The following is a 23,740-nucleotide window of genomic DNA, read 5'->3' on the forward strand; positions in this document are numbered from 1 at the left end:
CTCATAATCCTGCTGCGCTATACATTGTACTTAGCTTTTACTTTTTCTAAATCTAGAACATCCTCCATATGCATACTACTTTTTGTCTCATGATATCTACTTGTTGGAGAATAGGCCAGTCGGTCTATAGAATGTTCCACTTACTAGGGTTGTCTGATGGCTTTTTTACATTTAACTTTGTTCCTTTATCTCTTATGTTTCCTCTAAACTGGAAATTAGATTAAAAATCTTGATTCAGGTGCTGGCATTGTGGTACCGCAGATTAAGCTGACACCAACTTCCCAAATCAGAGTGCCAGTTCAGGTCAAATGTGCTCCACTTCCCATCTAGCTCAGTTGCTAATGCAGCTGGGAATGCAGCGGGTGATGGCCTAAGTACTTGGGCCCTGCAACAGTTGTGGGAGACGCAGATGGAGTTCCTGGCTTTGGCCTGTCCTGAATGTTGAGAGCATGTGGGGAGTGAAACAGAAGGAAGATATCTCTCTTTCATTGTGTGTGTGTCTCCTTGTTCTGTCACTCTGCTTTTCAAATATCTGTTAAAAACAAAAACAAAAAACAAACAAAACAAAACTTGGTTCACTTCAGGCTGAACATCTTTGGCAAGAATAGCTCATCAGTGATGCTATATACTTTCATATTGAATTGAATCAGTAGTGCATATTACTGGATGTTGAACTATTAATGATGCTAAGATTGATTACTGGCTATGATTGTGATATACAAGTCTCTCCATTATAGTTACCCTTGTAACTGATAAGTGAAACTTTGGCAACATATGACCATTCATTTGTCCACCAAACTTTTTCCTAATAGTTTTAATAATCATTGATGAGCCTTATCTAACTCAGTTGTTTAATTAGGAGCTGCAAAATTGCTTTTGTAATTCCCTCATTCCTTTTTTGTTTACTGGCTGAAGTTCTTCTGTAAAAGTGAACTTTCCTTTAAACCTGGGGCTGTTTGATTACCCTAAGTGTATTTCCTACTTGAAAATCAGGAGACATGTTTAATTACTAGTAGTCACCTCCAGGGCTTGGCAGATGAGTTTTTGCACATATTTTAAAAATAGATTAGCTAATATTTAAGATTTTTGTAATTTTCTTATGTTGTCCGTGTTCAGAGGTCCTCATGGTAACAGTTTTAAAATAAATTGAGTGGCTTTCCCTTTTGCTAGTTTGTAGAACAATTTGTGAAAGATAGGTGGTACTTCCTGGTTTTTTTAAAATATTGGTGGAATCCTGTACAACTGCTTTGATTTTTTTTTTTTTAATTTCTCCAGGGAATAAAGAGTAAGGTTTTTTTCACCATTTCAAGGTTCTTTTTTAACTAGTTATAGTTTATTCAAATTTTCTATTTCATTTTTTACCCATTTCCCCCCTGCTTTTGTCAGTCTTTTTCTCCCAAAACAATAGTAAACATTTATTATATCTCATAGTTTGTGCTGGTTAGGTGTTTGGTAATGGCTTAGCTGAATGGTTCTGGCTCAGTCTTTCATGGAGCTGAAGTCAAGGCGTCAGTCAGAGCTGTAGCCATCTACAGGTTGACTGGTGCCAGAGGACTTGGTTTCGAGGTGGCTTATTCAGTTGGCTGGCAAGTTGATGTTGGTTAGGAGGAGGATGAGTTCCTGTCCACATGCGCCGTGCCACAGATATGCTTGCGTATCTTTGCAGCATGGTTGCTGAATTCTCCTAGAAGGAGTAGCCAAAGAGAAAAAGAGCACCAGGAGAAGGCTATCCTTTTTATGACTTACCCTTGGATGTCTTAAAACATCTTGTTCTTAACAAATTTCTTATTCTTAAGGTATTTATAAGTAGGTACTAAAGACTGAATGATTTGTGAATATAACTTCAAATAGATTACATTATTACAAGTCTTACAGAAGACAAAGGCCAAAACTTAAAAAAATGGATATAGATCACATTTGGTTCAGAGAGTTTGGTATTCAGGTTGCATGTTAAATTTGCAGTTTGGGGGCCAGCGCTGTGGTGCAGTGGGTTAAAGCCCTGGCCTGAGAAATGTGGGTGCCAGTTCTGATCCCAGCTGCTCCTCTTCAATCCAGCTTTCTGCTATGGCCTAGGAAAGCAGTACGAGATAGCCCAAAGTCCTTGGGCCCCTGCACCTATGCGGGAGACCCAGAAGAAGCTCCTGGCTCTTGGTTTCGGATCAGCTCGGCTCCGGCCGTTTCAGCCATCTAGGGAGTAAACCAGTGGATGGAAGACCTCTCTCTGTGTCTCTACCTCTCTCTCTCTAACTCTGTCTTTCAAATAAATAGATAAAATAAATATTTTTTTAAAAAATTCCAGTTTTGTGTTGAGACAAATGAATCTTAAGGGAGGCTAATTGATCTTTTGCATTTTTCTTGCATAACTTTATTTCTTTAATCTTTATCCTAATAAAATTCACATTTCCTATATGTAATAGCAAGTATGTTATTCAGACATATGAAGAAGTTGTAGGATTAGCTACAGTTTTAAAAAATGACTAGCATTGTGGTGTAGTAGGCAAAGCCAGTAGCATTGCTGGCATCCTATGGGTGCTGGTTCTGCTCCCAGCTGGTCCACTTCCTATTCAATCCAGCTCCCTGCTAATGGCCTAAGAAAAGCAGTGGAAGATGACCCAAGTGCTTGGGCCCCTGTACTCACGTGGGAGACCCAGAAGAAGCTCCTGGCTTCATATAGGTCCAACTACGCTGTTGCAGCCATTTGGGGAATGAACCAGTAGAAGGAAGACCTCGTTCGCTCGCTCGCTCGCTCTCTCGCTCTCTCGCTCCCTCTGTAACACTGCCTTTCAAATAAATAAATAAATCTTTAAAAAAAAAAAATGAGGGGGGGGGGCTGGCATTATAATGTAGTGGGCCGGGCTTCTTTTGTGGCGTCGGCATCCCATATAGGTGTTGGTTCATGTCCTCTTCCCATCCAGCTCTCTGCTATGGCCTGGGAAAGCAGTGGAAGATGGCTCAACTCCTTGGGCCCCTGCACTCGTGTGGGAGACCTGGAAGAAGCTCCTGTCTCCTGGCTTTAGATTAGCCCAGCTCCAGGCTTTGTGACCATCTGGGGAGTGAACCAGTGGATGGAAGATCTCTCTCTCTGCCTCTGCCTCTCTCTGTCTGTGGCTCTAATAAATAACTAATTTTTTAAAAAAGTTTAAAAAAAAAAAAAATGGGGACTGGGGCCAGTGCTGTGGCACAGTGGGTTAAAGCCCTGGCCTGAAGTGCTGCCATCCCATGTGGGCACTGGTTCTAGTCCTGGCTGTTCCTCTTCTGATCCAGCTCTCTGCTATGACCTGGGATAGCAGCAGAAGATGGCCCAAGTCCTTGGGTCCCTGCACCCATGTGGGAGACCCGGAGGAGGCTCCTGGCTCCTGGCTTCGGATCGGTGCAGCTCCAACTTGTGACCATCTGGGGAGTGAACCAGTGGATGGAAGACCTCTCTCTCTCTCTATCTCTACTTCTCTCTGTAACTCTCTTTCAAATAAAATAAATCTTGAAGAAAAAAATGGGGACTGGGATAGAATTTTTTTAAAGATTTATTTATTTGAAAGGTAGAGTTACAGAGAGGCAGAGGCAGAGAGAGAGAGAGGTCTTCATCCACTGGTTCACTCCCCAGATGGCTGCAACGGCCAGAGCTATTCCGATCTGAAGGTAGGAGCCAGAAGCTATTTTTGGGTTTCCCACACGGGTGCAGGGGCCCAAGAACTTGGGCCATCTTCACTGCTTTCCCAGGCCATAGCAGAGAGCTGGATCAGAAGAACAGCCAGGACTTGAACCAGCGCCCATATGGGATGGCGACACTGCAGACCAAGGCTTTAATCTGCTACACCACAGCGCCAGCCCCCAGCATAGATATTTTTTATATCCGTAATCTAATTATAAAGTTAATATGGGATTAATACATAATTTAAATTCATACAATTTGAAATATCATGTAAATTTGACTTCCCTTTGAGCTAATTAGAACAATTTGAAGCATTGCTTTCTGAAACTCATTTTAATACTCATTTAGTTATTTAGTTATAGTGCTTAGAAAAAACACTTATCCATTCATTAGTTAAAAATATTGAGTACCTCTGTAACCGAGGCTTGGGTTTGTGAACAGTGCAGACAGGAGCCTTGCTGTTTAGGAGCTTACGTTCTTCTAGATGATCGTGGTGATACAGGATGAGATTTCGAGGAGCAGCTTTAGGGAGGCTGTTCAGGAAGGCCTCTTGGAGAAGCAGACGGATAACGTGAGATTGAAAGGAGCCAGGCATGCTAAGATTGAGAGGAAGAATAGTCCAAGTGGAGGAAATAGTGAGTACACTGTTCCTAAGGAATAGACCTTCATTTTAGTTAGACCGGTGTGGTTGCCATTTTTATGTGTGGGAGGGAGAAGAGCAAAAATGGGGCAGAGACCAGATTATATAGGGCCTCATAGCCAATAGTAGGAGTTCTAATGGGAGGGCTTTTTTGTTTTTTAAAGATTTACTTGTTTATTTGAAAGGCAGGATAACAGAGAGGGAGCGAGAAAGAGATCTTCCATCTGCTGATTCACTCCCCAAATTGCCACAGCAGCCTTGACTGAGCCAGTGGAAGGTGGTGGTGGTGGTGGTGGTGGTGGTGGTTGTTTTTAAAGATGTATTTATTTATTTATTTGAAAGGCAGAGACAGAGAGAGAGAGGGAGATCTTCTTTCAGCTGGTTCACTCCCCAAATGGTCACAAAGGCCAGAGCTGGGCCAATCCAAAGCCAGGAACCAGGAGATTCTTCTGAGTCTCTCACACGAATGCAGGGGCCCAAGGACTTGGGCCATCTTGCACTGCTTTCCCAGGCCATAGCAGAGAGCAGATTTGAAGTGGAGCAGCTGGTCTCGAACTGCAGCTCATGTGGGATGCCAACACTGCAGGAAGTGGCTTTACCTGCTATGCCACAGTACTGGCCCCAATGGCACAATGTCTTAGATGGGTCATTAAACCAAATTATTATAGAGACTAAAAACTGTTTTGTTCAATTATAGCTATAACTAGCCTTCAATTATCATAGCTTAAAAACATCTCATTTAGATAACTGAATTTTTGAGTGTTGGATCTAAAAAAAGTAGATTAAGATAAAAATGTCTTTCAACCATTTCCAGCCAATAGCAAACTGATTTCCTCTTAAAGATAACTGGAGAGAAAAAGTATTTTTAGCTGAGGTAAATATTGTAGTATTGATATTGCATTTTAATATTTACATAGCATGTGCTGTTTAGACTAAACTTAAGAACAAGGGTGGGAAACTTTGTTCTATCAGTGGCCATTTTGATATTTATAACATTCACAAGCTATACAAAATTATTAGCTTAAAAATTAGTCTGCTATCGATTTTCTGAATTTTTAGTCCCACCTATGGTTGCCTTGGCAGGGCTGGACCAAATGGCCTTGTAGGACCCCAGCCCGCAGGCCAGACATTCCCTACCCCTGCTTTGGAAGGATGCTCTCATGGAGATCATTCGCTTGTTTTTCTTTATGCCACCATTTGTTTTATTGGCTTGGTCTGTGAATGTACATATGAGAGAGAGGGAGGGAGAATGAAAGAAGAGAAGATTATTAAACCTCAAGCTGTTAGCTTGATGTTATTGCTAAATTAAACTATGCAGAGAGAATTTAGCAAATAGCTAGTTTTGAATTAAAATACATATTTTGTGAATGTGATTAGCCATTGAAAATCTTTAAAGGACATTTTGTATGTAATTTAAACTATGTTGTATATTTGGATTAATTACTAAAGGGAGTGGGGAAATCATATTTCATGTCCTATCATTTTCTAAATATAGGTTATTAATAAAACTTTTTACAGAATATATCGTGTGGTTTAGTTTGCAGCAAAGGCATTTGGGGGAGGAGATAATATCTTCCTCTTAATTGAATATCACCTTAATGGTTATTAACTGTTTGACTCTTGAGATTTCAGCTGTCAGCAATTAAGAGTAGAGATTCAGTTCTGGTCAAGATAGAACAGTGCCAGGAAATAGAGAACAAGAGTACTTTGAAAAAAAAGCCAAATGTCATTGCTTTCTTTTGAGTTTGATGTTAGCTTGAAGTTTTAGATAATGTAGAGGCATGTAAGATTATGTTTATCAGGGCCGGCGCCGAGGCTCACTAGGCTAATCCTCCGCCTTGCGGCGCTGGCACAACGGGTTCTAGTCCCGGTCGGGGCTCCTGATTCTGTCCCGGTTGCCCCTCTTCCAGGCCAGCTCTCTGCTGTGGCCAGGGAGTGCAGTGGAGGATGGCCCAAGTCCTTGGGCCCTGCACCCCATGGGAGACCAGGAGAAGCACCTGGCTCCTGCCTTCGGATCAGCGCGGTGTGCCGGCCACAGCGCGCCAGCCGAGGCGGCCATTGGAGGGTGAACCAACGGCATAGGAAGACCTTTCTCTCTGTTTCTCTCTCTCACTGTCCACTCTGCCTGTCAAAAAAAAAAAAAAAAAAAGAATTATGTTTATCAAAGCAGCATGAGCCAATAAACATTGAACTAAGAGTCTCCTGAAGCTAGGGAAATAAACAAAGGGTCTGCTTGGATTAGGTTAATGTGTTTAAGATTTTAGCATTTAAGTTCCCAAGTCAGTTTCTAGACGTCTTTTCCTGTGTTTGAGGCTCTTATTTCTACACCATTTTCTGTATGTTAGTGGCAGATTTACCATTACCTTGGACCTTGTGAAGGGTTAAAGGCTTTATGATGATCCCCCAACTGTTAGAAAATTAGGCTAAGTACATTTCATAATCCTTAAACACATTACGCCTGAAACTCCAGTATTTATTTATAATTTGGTCTGAAGGATTCAGGATGCAAATGAATGCCATGACTGTTAAACTTTTTTTGACAGTAACCTACAGTAAAATCTTTTTGTTATGACCCGGGTTGACTACTTGTTTTTCTTTTTTACACAAAGAGTATTTCTATATTGAAATTAAGTATTTTAAATTGTAAAGTATAACAGTATTGCTGTAGTAAACATAAGGATTTATTAAAAGCATCGACCTATGGTTTTCCTAAAATGAAATTTTTCCTTTTAAAATTTTACTAGAAGTAATTTGTTTAAAAAAGGATGCAGCTAATAAAACCTCTTAACTTATCTTCATTATTAGATCCCTGTCTGTTTAGTCATTTGACTGCTTTTCTTGTCAGAAATTCTTGGGAGCAGGGACAATATATTACATTTTTATCCCTGGAGCTAGCATAAGCCATACATACAAATGTTTGTGTAATTATTACTAGGTTTTATGTCTTTGTACCTGCTAAGGCCACGTAAAAGCCTTCTGCTTTTAAGACAACACCACCAACCAGATCTTTTTCTTCAAATATTAAGAAAATACAAAGTAGAAATGGAAATTTCAGTGTTTCTTAAAATAAGACTTCTAAGTGGCCAATCTTCAGAAAGTGAATTTAGGCACAAGTTTAAATATATGTTATGTCAAACGTGGAGTTCTGTCACATAAATAACCTAAAAAAAGTAAAGTGTATCTGTTACCGAGCAAATAATCAGACCGGTGCTGCTTGCCGGGATAGCCAGTGCTCCAGAGAGGAGTGTCGGTAAGAGAAAAGTGTTTATTTCAGGAAGCCAGCATCTTGCAGAGAGAGATCTTTTGATCCAAAATGTGCTCTTTCCACACAATAAGCCAGCAAAGAGGGATTTTTAAAGGACAAGGGTATCTTCAGGGGGAGGTTAGAAATAAAATAATGAGTCTACTTAATAGATAATTATGCAGATGTCCAGACTTTGTTCTGAAGCTGGTCCTTCAGGCTCATCCCCAGAAGTCCAGGGCCTCAGCCAGGTGGAGTCCTCTTGGCAATGGGGCTCAGCGTCAGTTGAATAGAGGCTTCTTTGTGAGCTTGGTCAAAAGTCTGCCATTCCAAGTCATCTCCCCTCTACAGCAAATGTCGCTATTCACTAGACTAGTCACAGGTAACTCACAATATCAGTAATTGGTTTTTGGAAAAGTAGGGAAGGAGAAGGAAGATGCCTTCCTTACAGTTAGATATCTTTATGTTAGTATAACTACTGTTTGACAATCTTGGGGAGAAATGAAAGTAGATACTGTCAGTTACCCTGTAGCTTTAGTCTGTCTCAGTGGGGCAGTATACATTGATTACTGTGATAACTTATTATCTGAATTTTCTGTTATTAAGGAAAAATAGGTTTGCTAGTCAACATATGTATTGCTTCATCCCTCCTCCCCCATATTGTAAATTTTGAGTATTTTAAATCTGAATTTTAGCTAGAATGCTTTCCTTGTTGTCATTTTAAGATTTATTTATTTTTTTTTGAAAGGCAGAGAGAAAGGGAGAGAAAGATCAGGAGGGAAGAACTGTTATATTCCTAAAGCTGTACCTATGAAATTTGTACTCATTAAATAAAAGCTCTCTTTAAAAAAAAAAAAAAAAGAGAGAGAGAGAGAGAGATTGATCTTCTGTCTTCTGGTTTACTCCCTAAATGGCTACAACAGCTGGAGCTGATTCAGACTGAAGCCAGGAGCCAGGAGATACAGCTGGGTCCGAAGGGTCCAGTGTATCCAGGCCATCTTCTGCCTTCCCTGGCACATTAGCGGGGAGCTGGATTGGAAGTGGAGCAGCCGGGACTCTAACCAGCACCATATGAGACGCTAGCACTGCAGCCAGAGGCTTAACTTTCTATGCCACAGTTCTGGCTCTCATTGTAGTATTTTTAAAAATTAATTAATTCAAAAGGCAGAATGACAGAATCATTTGTCTGCTGGTTTACTCCCCAGATGGCTTAAATGACTAAGGCTAGACAAGGTGGAAGCTAGAAGCTAGGATCTCCATCCAGGTCTCCCACTGGGTGTCAGGGGCCTGAGTACTTGGACTATCATCTGCTACCTTCCCAGGCTCATTAGCGGGGAGCTAGATCCAAAGCAGGGCAGCAGACACGCCAACTGACGTTCCATTATGAGATGGCTGGTTTCACAGGCAGTGGCTTAATCCACTGTACCACAGCACTGGCCCCCATTGTCATGTGTTTTTTTTTTTTTTGTTTTTGTTTTTGTTTTTTTTTTTGGCAGGCAGAGTGGACAGTGAGAGAGAGAGACAGAGAGAAAGGTCTTCCTTTGCCGTTGGTTCACCCTCCAATGGCCACTGCGGCCGGCGTGCTGCGGCCGGCGCACCGCACTGATCCGAAGCCAGGAGCCAGGTGCTTCTCCTGGTCTCCCATGGGGTGCAGGGCCTAAGCACTTGGGCCATCCTCCACTGCACTCCCGGGCAATAGCAGAGAGCTGGCCTTGAAGAGGGGCGACTGGGACTAGAACCTGGTGTGCTGGCGCCACAAGGCGGAGGATTAGCCTATTGAGCCGCGGCGCCGGCCCCATTGTCATGTTTTAATACTATAAAATTTAATTTTTATTACTCTAAAGAATTAATGCCCTGAATTACATTGAAGAAGAGAATAAAGGAAACATTTAAGGGAGATAAGTGAAGGGTATTTAAACTTCATTATCTGGTGAAAGCCTAGAAAAGGGAGAGATTTTTCAGGGAGTTAAGATTTAGAGCAATATCTTTCAAGAGGACAAAAGTAAAATTTGCAAAACAGTTATTTATTTAAATGTTAGTAGTCCAGGCTAGGAGCACTTACTTCCACAAGGGGGCGTTATTGTAATACAGGCCATGTGAGCACTGCCTGTCTTTGAGGAGCTAGAAGAGACCTCACAACTTTGAGGTCTTCTGGAAGGTCACTCCTTCCTTCTCCCTGACATCTACCGGCAGTTCCGTTCTCTGCATTCACTTTCCCTTGGCTCTCTGCCACGTGTGGGTCCTTCTTCCTGATACAAGCCCTTTCTTGCCAGAGACTTTCCTGTGCTCCTGAAAAATAGTTGGGTTTTGTACCATGCTTCATCCTTGGCTTCTGTGCAGTTCTGAGTGTTTGGCCCAGATGTAATGCTAATTCTGAGTCTATGTCATTCTTGGGGCCTTGATTTTAAAATATTATCATTGTTTCACCATAAGCCAAAAGGCAGCAATGTAAATTTTATGTCCTTAGAGGACGAGATCTTAGCTGACAGGTTAGGGCTTTATGATTGGCTTTTAGTCATGGAACATTAAAATCAGTCTTGCAATATTACTGACAATTCAGGAGTGGGAAACCTTTTTTCTGCCAAGGGTCATGTGGATATTTATAACATCATTCACGGGACTTACACAATTGTCAACTTTAATATTAGTCTGTGGGGTGGGCACTGTGGCACAGCGGGTTAAAGCCCTGGCTTGCAGCGCCAGCATCCCATATGGGCGCCGGTTCAAGTCCCGGCTGCTCCACTCCCCATCCAGCTCTCTGCTATGGCCTGGGAAAGCAGTAGAAGATGGCCCAAGTCCTTGGGCACCTGCACCCACGTGGGAGACCCGGAAGAAGCTCCTGGCTCTGGACTTCAGATAGGTGCAGCTCCAGCCTTTGCAGCCGTTTGGGGAGTGAACCAGCAGATGGAAGACCTCTCTCTCTGTCTCTGCCTCTCTCTGTAACTCCGTTTTTCAAATAAATAAAGATAAATCTTTTAAAAAAATTAACCTGTTACAGATTTATTGAATTTCAAATCTTGCTAGCATTTACCTTGGCTGGGTAAATGTTTGCCTACTTGCAGGCTGGATATTTCCTACCCCATACTCACAGGATCTGAATGCTGTGGTGTAGGGTGCCCTTCATCCCCCAACCCTGGCCCTTTTGCTTCATATTTCTCCCATGGTTCTCAAGGGATTAAGTATCTTTGCTCTAAACTTTACAGGGTTTAACTTTTTTAACATACTCTCCTATGTTTATATTAATTCCATTATTTTATACCATTTAAAGCCTGATGTTAGGCTATTTTACATTCAGAATTGTGAAGTAAAGTTAATTTGAATCACTGTTCTTACTGAGCAAATCGTATCTAAAATACTTGGTAAAAACTATTAATGGCTTATGTTATTTTCAAAGCTGATTGGACTCAAACCATTCTGAAAATTAATTTCAGAATGAATCTTTTGTTAGATTTGAGAGCCCATGAGTCGTTCATTTTTTTTTACTTCCCTAAATATATGCTTTCATTTGTTTTTAGAGATTTGTTGAAGCCTAGGAGATAGATATATATATATATATATATATGTATATATATATATATATATATACTGGCATTGCTTTGTAATTGCTGTATTCTTCAGTTTTTCTAGACTAATTGGGTTAAAAATGCAATAGCCACCAACTAACACAACTGGTCCCTTTTTTAAAAAATTAGCGTTTCTCCTTTTGCAGTGATAGTGATTTCCACTTACTGAATTTGTTCCTTGTGTGGTATATATAACTATTGCAAGATAAAGTTGGTAGGTCAGAACCAAGAATTCTTTATGAGTCCTCTCTATTAGTTGACTTGAAACAATCTTTTGGACAAGCATAGTTGTGGGATGGAAATATCTACCTAATTACAAGTTTAGAATCTTGTTGATTTATTTTGCTCCTGGCTGAGTATCTGTGATAGTTTGGTGAAATCACCCTCTTGATTTATCTTTTTCTTAAAGCTTAATTTCAGAACTGGCTAGATTAAAGTATCATATATATATATATGATTATTATTTAGCCTATTTCCCTAAAGAATTTTGGTAAACTTTTTTTTTAATGTTGTCTTAATCAAGTAAGATTCTTTTGACTTCTTGAGTGGAATTATTGGTACTTGAAGTCACCAGAAAAGGGAAAAAGAATATTAGACTGGAGAAGAATGCTGTAGTTTATCACAAATGATTAGACTGATAGGAATTTTACTATTTCCTCCTATCTAATATATATACTTGGAAAAACTATTTTTCTGAATGTGAAAATGAAGTACATAATGTAAAGAATCCAAAATTTCTTTTTGAAGATGTTTAATATGAAAACATGATGTTTCACTGTAATTTAATATACATTTATTTGTGTTTGTAGTACAGTACGCAAGCCACTCTTAGGTATTACTCTTTATTCCTATAGCTGGATCTTGGCCTAAGGGAAGCCTTATAGGGAGACATGGACCTGAAGATGGGGAAATTTAAGCTAAGGAAAGTTAGAGGACATTAATATTCCTCCAGTTCAGATCCATGTCATTTTTAGGCACTTTTGAATTAGGCATACAGCAGCTAGCACAGTGCCATCCCCACGCAACTATGTGAGACTCTTTGGTCTTGTTATTGTTTCTGATAGATTTAATCAGAATGTTAGAAACATTGTTTAAATTTCAAGACTATAAAACATTATCAATCAAATCCTGTCTCTCAGGAAATAAACATTCTAACTAGGATTTTTTTTCCTCTTCTAGTCTTACTAGCTACCAATAGAATTTGGCATTGAAAAAAATGAGGATAAGTTTTGTATCTATTTAAGATGCAGTTCATCATACTATACTTGTATATTTTGTTAGGTTACCAAATCCATTGTTTTTGCTGTAGCATGTATAGACAGTTAAGCATAATTTAAAGGATTTAGAATGAGATTATTCTAAAAACACAAACTTTAAATGTGTATTTCTTCAGTTCATACATGACTAGGACCTTCTTTCCAGTAGATTGTTAAAGAATTTTAATTTAATATAAGATCTGTTAGTTACAGTATTGCACATTGAGAAATTAATTTAAAAGGATACTTGGGATTGGGGACACGTATGATAAAATTTAACCAGAAGATGGCAGTAATGATCCTCCTATCCTCTCTGTTAACGGTACTCAAAAGTTTTATAAATGTCGTAGCATGAAAAGTGCACGTTTAGCTGTTGTTCTATAATATTAAAAGCTGGCAATTTAGGGGAAAGCATTTGCTGTTTATTTTATATACTATGAAAAATGTATTTTTCTATAAGAAGGGATTAAGAATATTTTGGGTGTCTGTATCTTTGTCTGTACACTTCAGTTTTTTCTGAATACTGGGGTAAGGAAGTTACCATAAGTCTTGCCTTGTTTAATTTGCATGTATCACTTTATGTTGTGCATCATGTCAAGAAGGCATGCTGTTTTATAGCCTGTTTGCATTTTTCACCCAAATTGCTGGAAACTAATGGGCATTTTAAAGGAGCCATTCCTTTAGCTCTGGTCATTCTCTAAATTGCTGTTTCTTTGGTTTGGGGGGGGGGGGGAACAAAATAATTTTAGACATTATTTTTTGAAGGAAAAAATTTTTAGACAAATTAACATTTAAAACTTAATCTTGGGAAACTGGAGATGAAATGATTTCATGAATCATATTTTGGGGGTTTAATTTTTGTCAGCAGTTGTAAATAATGCTTGTAACCTGGTGGTCTTAAAAGTAAGAAATTAGAAAGGGGGAAAAGGAATGTTCTCCTTTGAAAATTAGTGGCCACATTTGGTGATGGATGAGATAAAGATGCATCCTTCCATAATTTTGCACCCCCTCTTTTTTTTTAACATAGATCCCAAATGCATTTTGCCAGAGAAATTGCACAAATCTTCAGCATGCATTGTTAACTTTGTCTTTTCCCCTTTTTTTCTACTATTCATTTTCATCCATGTATTTCATTTTTTGGTTTGCCATTATTTTCTTTTTGTTGATTACTTCACGTAAATTATTTTTTGAAACGTCATAAGCTGAGCAGCCTCTCCGTGTAGTAACAGCGGATACCTGTCTATTTCACTATCTAGTCCCTCCTCCTATGTCTCCATCCTCCAAATCTGTGAGCACACCAAGTGAAGCTGGCAGCCAGGACTCTGGAGATGGCGCCGTGGGATCCAGGTACAGTAATTTCCTTGTAATGTTTCATTGTAGGATGCAGTCAGTGCTTGTATACTGCTGATGCTTTAGAGGGACTGTAAATAGTTGTGTTTACATGATCCTACATTTTTAAAATGTAAATAGCATAGAGTCTCTATTGTAAATTGAATGAGGGGCTTTTTTTTTTTTACAGTATTTTAACTATCATTAGTTCTACATAGTTGAATGATCTTACACAAATTATTTATATTTTTTGAAAGTGCCAATGTGTTAATTTTTTTGTTTAAGCAAACTTTATATTGGTTATTGTGTGTGAATATTTTGTGTATAAATAATGTAAAACCTCTCTGCTGTCATTAATCCCTCATACAGTAATTGGAAAGTCTAAACATTTCAATTAAATAGCCCAATTCTGTTCTGTTAAGTCATTAGTTCTGCTAATTATGATAGAAACTATTAATTTATAAAATACCAAGAATAAGAATTAAATGCTAAGAAAATATGGAGTGTTTACTGCCAAGTTATGCTGAGTTTGCATCTTTATTGTAAAACTATATTTCAAAAATTTTTCAAAAATTTAATAAGAATCAGTTTTCTGCCAAAGATCATATTGGAAAATTTTATTACTTTCTCTCTCTCTCTCTCTCTTTCCCTCTCTCCCCCTCTGTCTCACAGACACACAATAATAGCCAATCTTCACTTAACAGCATTGTACTTTTTGACTTTACAGCTGAAATGAAATTAAATATAGCTAGTTTAGACTAGGAAAAATTTCCTCTCCAAGAAAGTCTCTTAACACACCTTTTAATGAGAACTAATACATACTTAGAAGTTAAGGAGAATATTGATTAACATCTCCATCTCAGAACTAATTACCAATTTGAAGACACTGTGGTTTATTTTGCCTCTGGCCAGTTAATTGTGATAATTTGATAGCATCACCCTCTTGATTTTTTTTCTTTCTTTGTGAACTTTCATTTCAGAACTGGCCAGGGTAATGTATGTATTTATATATGTAGAATTACTATTCAGCCTTTTTTTCATAAAGCATTTTGGTTACCATATCTTTTTTGTTCTCGAGTCCCACTGAGTGAAGCATTATCTTTTTTGTGACATTCATGAGGTTAGAAGTTAGAAGGTTTATCTTTTTCATGCTTGAACCCCTTTGATCTACATTAGAAATAAGTAATGAGTGTCTACAAGAGAAGGCAAGAAAAAAGAAACAAGGGGACTGGATGATCTATAAACTCAATATCTAACCAGTTTCTGAATAATCAGATTGTTAACAATGAAAAGGTCGGTAAAGATGCCAGTCTGAATTTAAGGTGTGCTTCCCAAAGGTGTTCTGCACCCAGAAGCAAAATTACCAATCTAAACACTATGGCCCTTGTAGATAAGTGACAATTCATTTAAGAAAAAAATCAAAACTTCCTTTTCAGAAGTAATTAAAATAAAATAATACCTTGTAAGATAGTGTGTATTACAGATTAAAGACTAGTCTAAATCCATTGTTATGGATAAATTTGTTTCTTACATTTGTATTTTTATACAGATATGTTTGTATTCCTTTAAATACCTTATAAACAACTGGTATTTTCAAGTGAGGGGTTCTTTTTCTTTCTATAACAAACATTATCATAATAAAAACATTTCCAAAGTTAAGATTACAATATTAAGTTTCTTTATTTGACATTATATGTGATTTTTATAGATACTTTATGAATTCATTTTTGCTGACTTTGATAGGAGAAAAATTGTTTTAATGCATTGCCAGCAAATTTGCTTTCAAAAGTACTATGTAACATCTACTTGATTTTTAAAATTATTATAAATTATGATGTACCTTCTTGAGTTTCCTGGGCAATCTAGAGATTATTAGAGGACCTTTAAATGGGTACAGGGATATTAAAAACTGCTAACAAAAATATCTCTTCATGTTTAGAACAAATATTCAACAAATTACCAACTTTGTGTTGAGCACTCTGTGTTACCTCAGTAAAGAAAATGTCCATAGGCCGTTGCTTGTAGTCTAGTGCACTAATTTAAAGATAACTGCTCACTTTATTGAAAAGCTATAAGACTAATATGCTAACTTATGTTTGGTGTCAAGTATTGGTTTTTAATCATTAATAGTAAGATAAGAAAATGCATAATGTATTTCAAGGGATATTTGTTCTAATTAGAAAAATGAATACAAAATTAATTCTAAATTTAATGGGAGAAAAAAAAATCCTTGAATGAGGTGACCTTATAGTTTTTTAATCTGAATACCTACATTGTCTCCTTTGAGATTACAGAGTCACTTTGAAACACTAATTTTCAAGAGGGCTGAGTATTTTATATACACACATACAAACAAATAGGAAACTATAAATTCCACTCTATCATCTCCAGATTCCATAGTGGAGAACTAATACTGTTGATGGTGATACTGATAATGAGAAAAATGCATTTCTAAATACATAACATTTAAAAAGAATGCCCAAGTTAACTTAATATTGAATAGGCATGATGCTAATGGAAGAATAATAAGAATGATCATAGGAAGATGCATGGAAGTGTGGAAGGCATATGATCCTGGCCACTCAGCTCCATTAGTTGGCCAAGACAATCAAAGATTAGCACACTGAAGGAACAGGATAAGATAGAGGAGGCGTTACAAAATATGATATCTAAACATGTCTGTCACTCTAAATGCCAAGAATTTCCATTGGGGCTGGTGGATATTTGTGAATAAATATAAAAGGCCATGAGAAATGTTATTTCTCTTTGTAGGTTAGGAAGTTGCATGTCATGAAGTTTGTGCTTCACTGTCTCAGTTACTTGTGTTGGCTCTAAAATGTAGGTGAAAGTTATTCAGTAGGGTAATCCGTTCCTCTTGGTGTTTTTTCCCATTTTTTGGTCAGTTTATTTCTCAAGGTTTGGATTACATTGGAATTTTATATGTTGGAAGATGACTTTAATGAGTATAATCACGTATGTTTTGTAATGTGCATTAAGTACTGACTATATTTTGAAGTAAAGTCTTGCTTAATTTTAGGCTAAATAATATCCTCAACAAGGAGCTTTATGTCGTTGATAACAGCTGGAGCTCTTATATAATGTAAAGGCTGTTGATAGAGCATTCTTTGGAGACCATCTCATAGGAACTCCTTTTGGGTTAACAAAGCCTAAGTTTGTCACTGTTCATTGCTTAGTACAGAGTAGATCTTCACTGTGGCTTCTTTTTTTCCACTCCATATACACAACCCTATTTGAATTCTGAGATTGCTCTTTATATTTTTAAAACAGGATATTTCTCAAGTTGAATTAATCAGATTGTGTTTATTAAGTTGTTCGGGCAGGAGAAATAGAAAATTATTGTATTAAAATATTATAGTAATTAGAACTAGTTTTGCTTTATGACATGAGAAACATTTGACAAATATGATAGTATTAAATGTAGTGCTGTACTTAATGTTTCTATATGGACTATAACAGTACTATACATAGCTATATATTGCTAACCTATACTAATACCAGTGTGATAAAATGTCTTTTGTTCTAGTAATGCCTAGATATAGCTTAAGTGTAAAAGATCTCATACAAGTTATTTACCCAGTAGGCAATTCTAAAACACCACCAAATATTTATTTATAAGGATTGATATTTTCCAAATATTAGGTAAATCCTTTAAGCGTAAAATATTTTTTTCCAGAAAAAAATCTATTTTTTCCTAGAGATAAAAATCTTTAGTTGTTTTCTAAAGCAGATGACATGTAAGCCCAAGGCAGTGCTTAACCCACAAATTATAGAAGGGTCACATTTTAGAAACTTTAGCTATTTTGTATCCCAGTGGGATAGTCTTTGGTTTTCTTACTAGGAGGCTTATGTGTTGACTCATTTCCTTTACCAATATGACAATTTCCTGTGCACATTTAATGCTTTGGGCAAGATTAGAATATGTTAACTGAGATGTTTCTACTAATTTTTTCATTAGAAATCTTGCAATGTTAACACTTTTATAGCCAAGCTTGTTACCATCCATAAGTAATATTTGGATTGTTGTCTGCTTTAGCAGTTTATATTCATTATGATGCACTACTAGTTTCTCAGAATCTGAAAATATATTTAACTGTTCTGGTTTTATATGCTTGCATCTTTAACCATGTTGTGCGTATGGCATGCATGAGTGATACCTGGTGTTTTCGTGGGTTTTTTGTACTAACCAGAACATATGGTTTTTAATTGTGAACAGTAATTTAGCTTTAGCTATTCATAGAATGTATTTGCTTGACTAACTTATGGCCTTTTTTACTAATGCTTCATGGTTGTCCTACAACCATTTAGGACGCTGCATTGGGATACAGATCCATCAGTTCTTCAGCTTCACTCAGATTCCGATTTGGGGTATTGAATAGATTTATTACCTACCCTCTTTTATAATTAATTTTATTGAATGTGAAATTGTCCTAATTTGCTTTTGGTTAAGCTCCTAATATTGTAATACATAGTTAGGACAAGACTTATATTACTGTGATACCTCTTTTATCTTGTATCATTAGTAAAAGAAATAGTCTGTGTATGTGATTTTCTAGGTACCCTAAGTCTACTTTCTTCAGTGTCCCAATTCCTTTTATTAGTTCTCCACTTTTGTTGTTTTTTAAGATGCCTTAAAGTCTTCAGACTTTTTCTAATACTGTACATGTAATTAAGCCTTTTCTGGCTTACTTGATGTGAAAATGTATTTTCCTGTATTCAGTTCACTGATGATTTCTAACATTTTGATGGAAACGGAGATGTTGATCTCTATAGTATGGCCCCAGGTTCATTCATTTACCTAGATGCTAATACATATAAATGTTTTTTGTTGCTCATTTCCCCTGATAATTTTTGACTTCTAAAACATATGATCATGTATTTTGGAACTGCATGTAAAATAAGAGTAAATAAGCCTTGAATTAGGGCACATAAGAAAAACATGTGAGCTTTTTATACTTCAACTGAGGAAAACCTCTCTTTTGGATGTCCTGAGGCTTTCTGTTACCCCTCCCAATATTTCCTTGTTTTAAGTAAAAGTGGCTTTTAGATAAGTTAGGTATTACCTTCCTACTTTACTCTTCCTTTAAAATTTTAGAATATTCAATTTTAATATTGTGGTTTTGTCTACTAGACTCTGTATGCATACAAGTTAGTAACTTGTTCCTAGTATTGTTGGCTTGATTATTTTTTTCCAGATATGTGAGTGATTTATTTTCCATATGATTTGAATTTTGACAACCAGAACATGTAGTTCTTATTTTAGATTTTATTCTTACAATGTTTGATTGATTCAGATATACTTAAATTTTCTCAGTAATTCTTTGATTATGCTTTTTTTTCTTTATGGCTAAGGTATTCTTTAAAGTTGAAAACATAATTAAAACTTACATCCACACTCAGGGCCATAAATTTTAGAGAAAAAAATTTAAATGTATTAACTTTATTATAATTTCTTTTGTACAGGATTTGGATTTAGTTACTAAATAATTGAAAATAATATTTATTTTAAAAATTACTGTATTATCAATTATATATATTTCAGATATCTTATTTGATATACTGGAAGTTGTAAAAATGTCTTCTTAGATATCCTCTTAAAGCTGTTTCATAACAGATCATCTTTGGAAGTTTGAAAGCATACTTTAGTTTATAATTTAAATAGCTAATTCAATTGCCAAGTAAAAATATCTGGCCAATAAGAGGTATTCTTATTTTGGTCCAGTTTCCTCAGCCATGACTGTTTTCTTCTATTTAAAAAAAAATTATATATATATATATATATATATATATACATATATAGTCCCTCCATATAACTGAAACAGAAGTGACTTTAGTGGTTATATGATATTCAAAAGATCTGTCAAGGTGAAGGGAATTAAATGTGATCTGAATGAGATCCATATAAACAAATCATGAAAAGTCCAGGGTCATATTTTTGCTAAAAACAATTCTTATCACCAGCCTCATTTAGCAATCCGTTATAAAATTTCTGTCTTCTCACTCTGTTATTGCCCATGCATTTACTCTATGAAACTGTTTATTTGTCTTTTTAAAGTAAAAAATAAACACCCTGGATGATTCAGAAATACCTTGTTTTTTCTACCTTTAACTCTTGCATTAAAATAAATCAAATTCATTATTTATCTAAAATATCTGAATAAAACAGATCTAAATTACAATATTGGCTGCACATGAATGTTTAATTTTTAAGAAATAACATGGTTTGATGTAGTTAAAATGTTTCATTTGTTATATTTTAAAACATTTGTATTTAATTTAGACGAGGACCTATTAAACTTGGAATGGCCAAAATTACACAAGTTGACTTTCCTCCTCGAGAAATTGTCACATATACAAAGGAAACTCAGACTCCAGTTATGGCTCAGCCCAAAGAAGGTGAGTATCACTCCATGATGATTGTCGCTAAGCCTCTATGTTAAATGAATGGATTCTTTCTTCTCTCTTTCTCTCTCTCTCTCAATTTTTTGTTTTTTTGGCATATTTTCCTAGGGAAAACATTAAAATAATGTCATACTTTCTGTATTTGAGCCCTTTTTTTTTTTTTTTAGAGTTTTAATGTTTTTCCTTTAGAAGTTAACAGTATAAACTATGTGTATGCTGTTTAATTTTGCTGATACAAAGACTTTCAGTCTTCATTTTGTTATTGTTATGCATTCCTTTTAGAAGTAGAACAGCTTAAGAATGTTCTATTCCTATCATTGAGTATAATTCTTCCCCAAATGAGAAGGTGTTCCCAGAGTAAGTAAGTAATGTAAATTATTTTATGGAGAGTATACTGTGTTCTCAAGAGCTGTTGTAGTTTTTCATAAGAATGAACAAATCTAGATCTAATTCTGAAACTTCCCACCTTATGATGTATAGATGCTGTTGATTACATAGTGGCCTGTAATCTGTGTATGATTCAGGTAGGTATGTGCAGACATTTTATTGAATATGGAGTTCTTTGATTCTTACCATTTAGGCTGAGGATGGATTTTTAAAATACAGCAATATTAAAGCATAAAGTAATGTGATAGTTCTGATCTTTCTCAACAAGGCTAATGAGTTTATATCATACATAAAATATGTTTACATGAGATTCCTGTTACAGTTTTCTATCCCTGGAGCCATTTATGTATGAGAAAAATAATAAAGTATGTGCCATATGTTAATTGTTCAACATCATGGACATTCAGATTTTGGCAGCAAAAAATATGAACACAAGTGAAGTAATGATTATAAATAGCTTTATCTCTGGTCATGTCAGGGTTTACCATCAAATGAGTGTTGGGTTTTAGAAATGTTGACACTTTCAGAATTGTAGTTAAGGTATTGTAGGCCCATAGTAAATTTGGCTTGTAATAGTCTGTGCATAAGGAACATTTTTTTCCTACTTGTCTAAGAAAATTTATTTCTACTTAATTATAGAAAACCCATCATGAAAACTTTATTATCGAATGATTTATTTTTAAAATTTCAATTAAATTACTATTGAAGAAACAAAAGTAATGTTCACTGTGGAAACTCAAGAAAAGATGGATAAGCAAAAGGTGGGGGCAGTGAAATTCCTAGCTAATACAAAAGACAGTCTTTCAAGTTTCATATTTGCTTATACCTCAAAAGAAAATTACAATTATAAATATTTATAACCTTTTGATTGAATAGCAGATCATGACTTGCACAACTCTCCTTTTCCTGCCCTCTAAGGATGGAAATGAAATAAATCCTTTCCTTTCATTTGTTACCAAAAGGAGTTGATATCAGATACAAAAATGCTTTGAAAATGTTTAGGAAATCAGGGTAATACTTTAATCCAAGTGATTTTTTTTATTTGCTTTTGTAAATGTTCATTTCTATGGATTTTTTTTTTTCACTTTGGCTACACCTTTGGTTTGTTGGTAAGATTTTTGTCATTGTAAAATTCTTTATCCTGATGGGAAAAAACCATGGATGGTAAACTTGAAGCTTAAGCAACTTTTAAGGAAAAAAAACAAAGAAGGAAAAAAAAAGTTTACTTATACATGTGAAGAATACTAATACAGCAGAATTCTGTAATTTCCAGAAAATATTAAGTAATACATTAATTTGGTGAGTAGTATTCAAGTATGTCTTTTGGAGGTACAATATTACATATGTTTACTTAGAAGGTGAGCAAAATAGCCAGAATGAGGCCAGCACCGTGGCTCAACAGGCTAATCCTCCGCCTAGCGACACCGGCACACCGGGTTCTAGTCCCGGTTGGGGCGCCAGATTCTATCCCGGTTACCCCGCTTCCAGACCAGCTCTCTGCTGTGGCCCGGGAGTGCAGTGGAGGATGGCCCAAGTGCTTGGGCCCTGTACCCCATGGGAGACCAGGAGAAGCACCTGGCTCCTGGCTTCGGATCAGCGCGGTGCGCCGGCCGCGGCAGCCATTGGAGGGTGAACCAACGGCAAGGGAAGACCTTTCTCTCTGTCTCTCTCACTGTCCACTCTGCCTGTCAAAAATTTAAAAAAAAAAAAAAAAAAAAAAAGCCAGAATGAAAGCACAGTGATTCATTTTAAAAAATAAATTGGACTTTTTCCTCATCAAATAATTTGGAGATTGTATTTTCAGTTTTACCGTCATACTCACGAAATGTGTTTTGTTTGAAATGAAAGTATTTTAGGTAATGCCTGTTGTGATATACCTATATTCAGCTTCAGTGATGACTTTCCTTTTTTTTGCATAATTTTTTCTAATTGTTAAAGTAGTATGTCATAGAGAATTCAGAAAGTACAGACAGGCCAAAGAGTAAATGTTTGATACAGCTCTGCATTACCCATTGTTAATTTTTTTTTTGCAATGAATGTATTTTTTTCAAAAACCCTATGTATGTATGTGTGTATGTACTTATGCATGTACTGTTAGAAATTTGCATTTTTGGCCGGCACCGAGGCTTACTTGGCTAATCCTCCGCCTGCGGTGCCAGCATCCCGGGTTCTAGTCCTGGTTGGGGCGCCGGATTCTGTCCCAGTTGCTCCTCTTCCAGTCCAGCTCTCTGCTGTGGCCCACGAAGGCAGTGGAGGATGGCCCAAGTGCTTGGGCCCTGCACCCACACGGGAGACCAGAAAGAAGCACCTGGCTCCTGGCTTCGGATCGGCACAGCGCGCCAGCTGCAGTGCACTGGCTGGAGCGGCCATTTGGGGGATGAACCAATGGAAGGAAGACCTCTCTCTCTCTCTCTCTCTAACTCTGCCTGTCAAAAAAATATATATATATATTTGCATTTTTAATTGCCTATTATTTGAGATGCCTAAAAAATTTAAATGTGAGCATGTAATATATTGCCTTTGAGCTAATTTGAATGTGGATAGCTGATATATATGACACATTTTCAGAAAAAATTGGTTTTCCCATTTTTATTTTGTGAGTAATTGTTAATAAGATCATGATTTGGGGGCTGGTGCTGTGTCAGAGTGGGTTAAAGCCCCAGCCTACAGCACCTGAATCCCATGTGGACGCAGGTTCCAGTCCCAGCTGCTCCACTTCCGATCTAGCTCCCTGCTGATGTGCCCAGGAAAGCAGCAGAGAATGTTCTGGGTCCTTGGTCCCTACAACCACGTGGGAGAATGGGAGGAAACTCCTGGCTCCTGCCTTTTGGATCAGCTCAGCTCCAGCCACTGGGGAGTGAGCCAGGGGATGGAGAATCTCTGTCTCTCTGTCTCTAGCTCTCTCTGTAACTCTCTTTCAAATAAATAAAGTAAATCTTAAAAACAAAAAATCATGATTTGTTAGATAAGCTGCTAAGCCAAAAGTGAAAGGTAAACTGTGGGATTTTTTTGGCTTAAAATTGACCAAAGTAAGGTTTTTAGCATTATCATACATCTTTGCCAAATTTTGTATGCACATCAGGACTGGTTTTCATAGCTTTAAGGCCTAGTCTTAGTAAGTACTCAGTAAATATTTGGTGAAGAAATTAAGTGCTTTTCCCTACTCAAGAGAATGATTTTGTCTACTTAGGATATTTATCTTATGCTTTTACTCTGGAACTACTGGGAAAACAGATTATTCTCAAGTATTAATGC

The 23,740-nt window shown here is 36.8% G+C and overlaps 1 protein-coding gene across 2 annotated transcripts in view; it reads left to right on the plus strand.

The window, feature by feature from the left end:
* The window catches only part of DYNC1I2 (dynein cytoplasmic 1 intermediate chain 2), a 65,536-nt gene that overhangs the window by 13,583 nt on the left and 28,213 nt on the right, over positions 1 to 23,740 (plus strand). For both annotated transcript variants that reach the window (XM_062187797.1, XM_062187796.1), the window contains exons 4-5: positions 13,606 to 13,696; positions 19,977 to 20,092. In XM_062187797.1, coding sequence (XP_062043781.1) covers positions 13,606 to 13,696; positions 19,977 to 20,092 — 207 coding nt within the window. The remainder of the gene's footprint in view (positions 1 to 13,605; positions 13,697 to 19,976; positions 20,093 to 23,740) is intronic.

The sequence above is a fragment of the Lepus europaeus genome, chromosome 1 (assembly GCF_033115175.1).
Source record: "Lepus europaeus isolate LE1 chromosome 1, mLepTim1.pri, whole genome shotgun sequence".
In the NCBI taxonomy this organism is placed as follows: domain Eukaryota; kingdom Metazoa; phylum Chordata; class Mammalia; order Lagomorpha; family Leporidae; genus Lepus; species Lepus europaeus.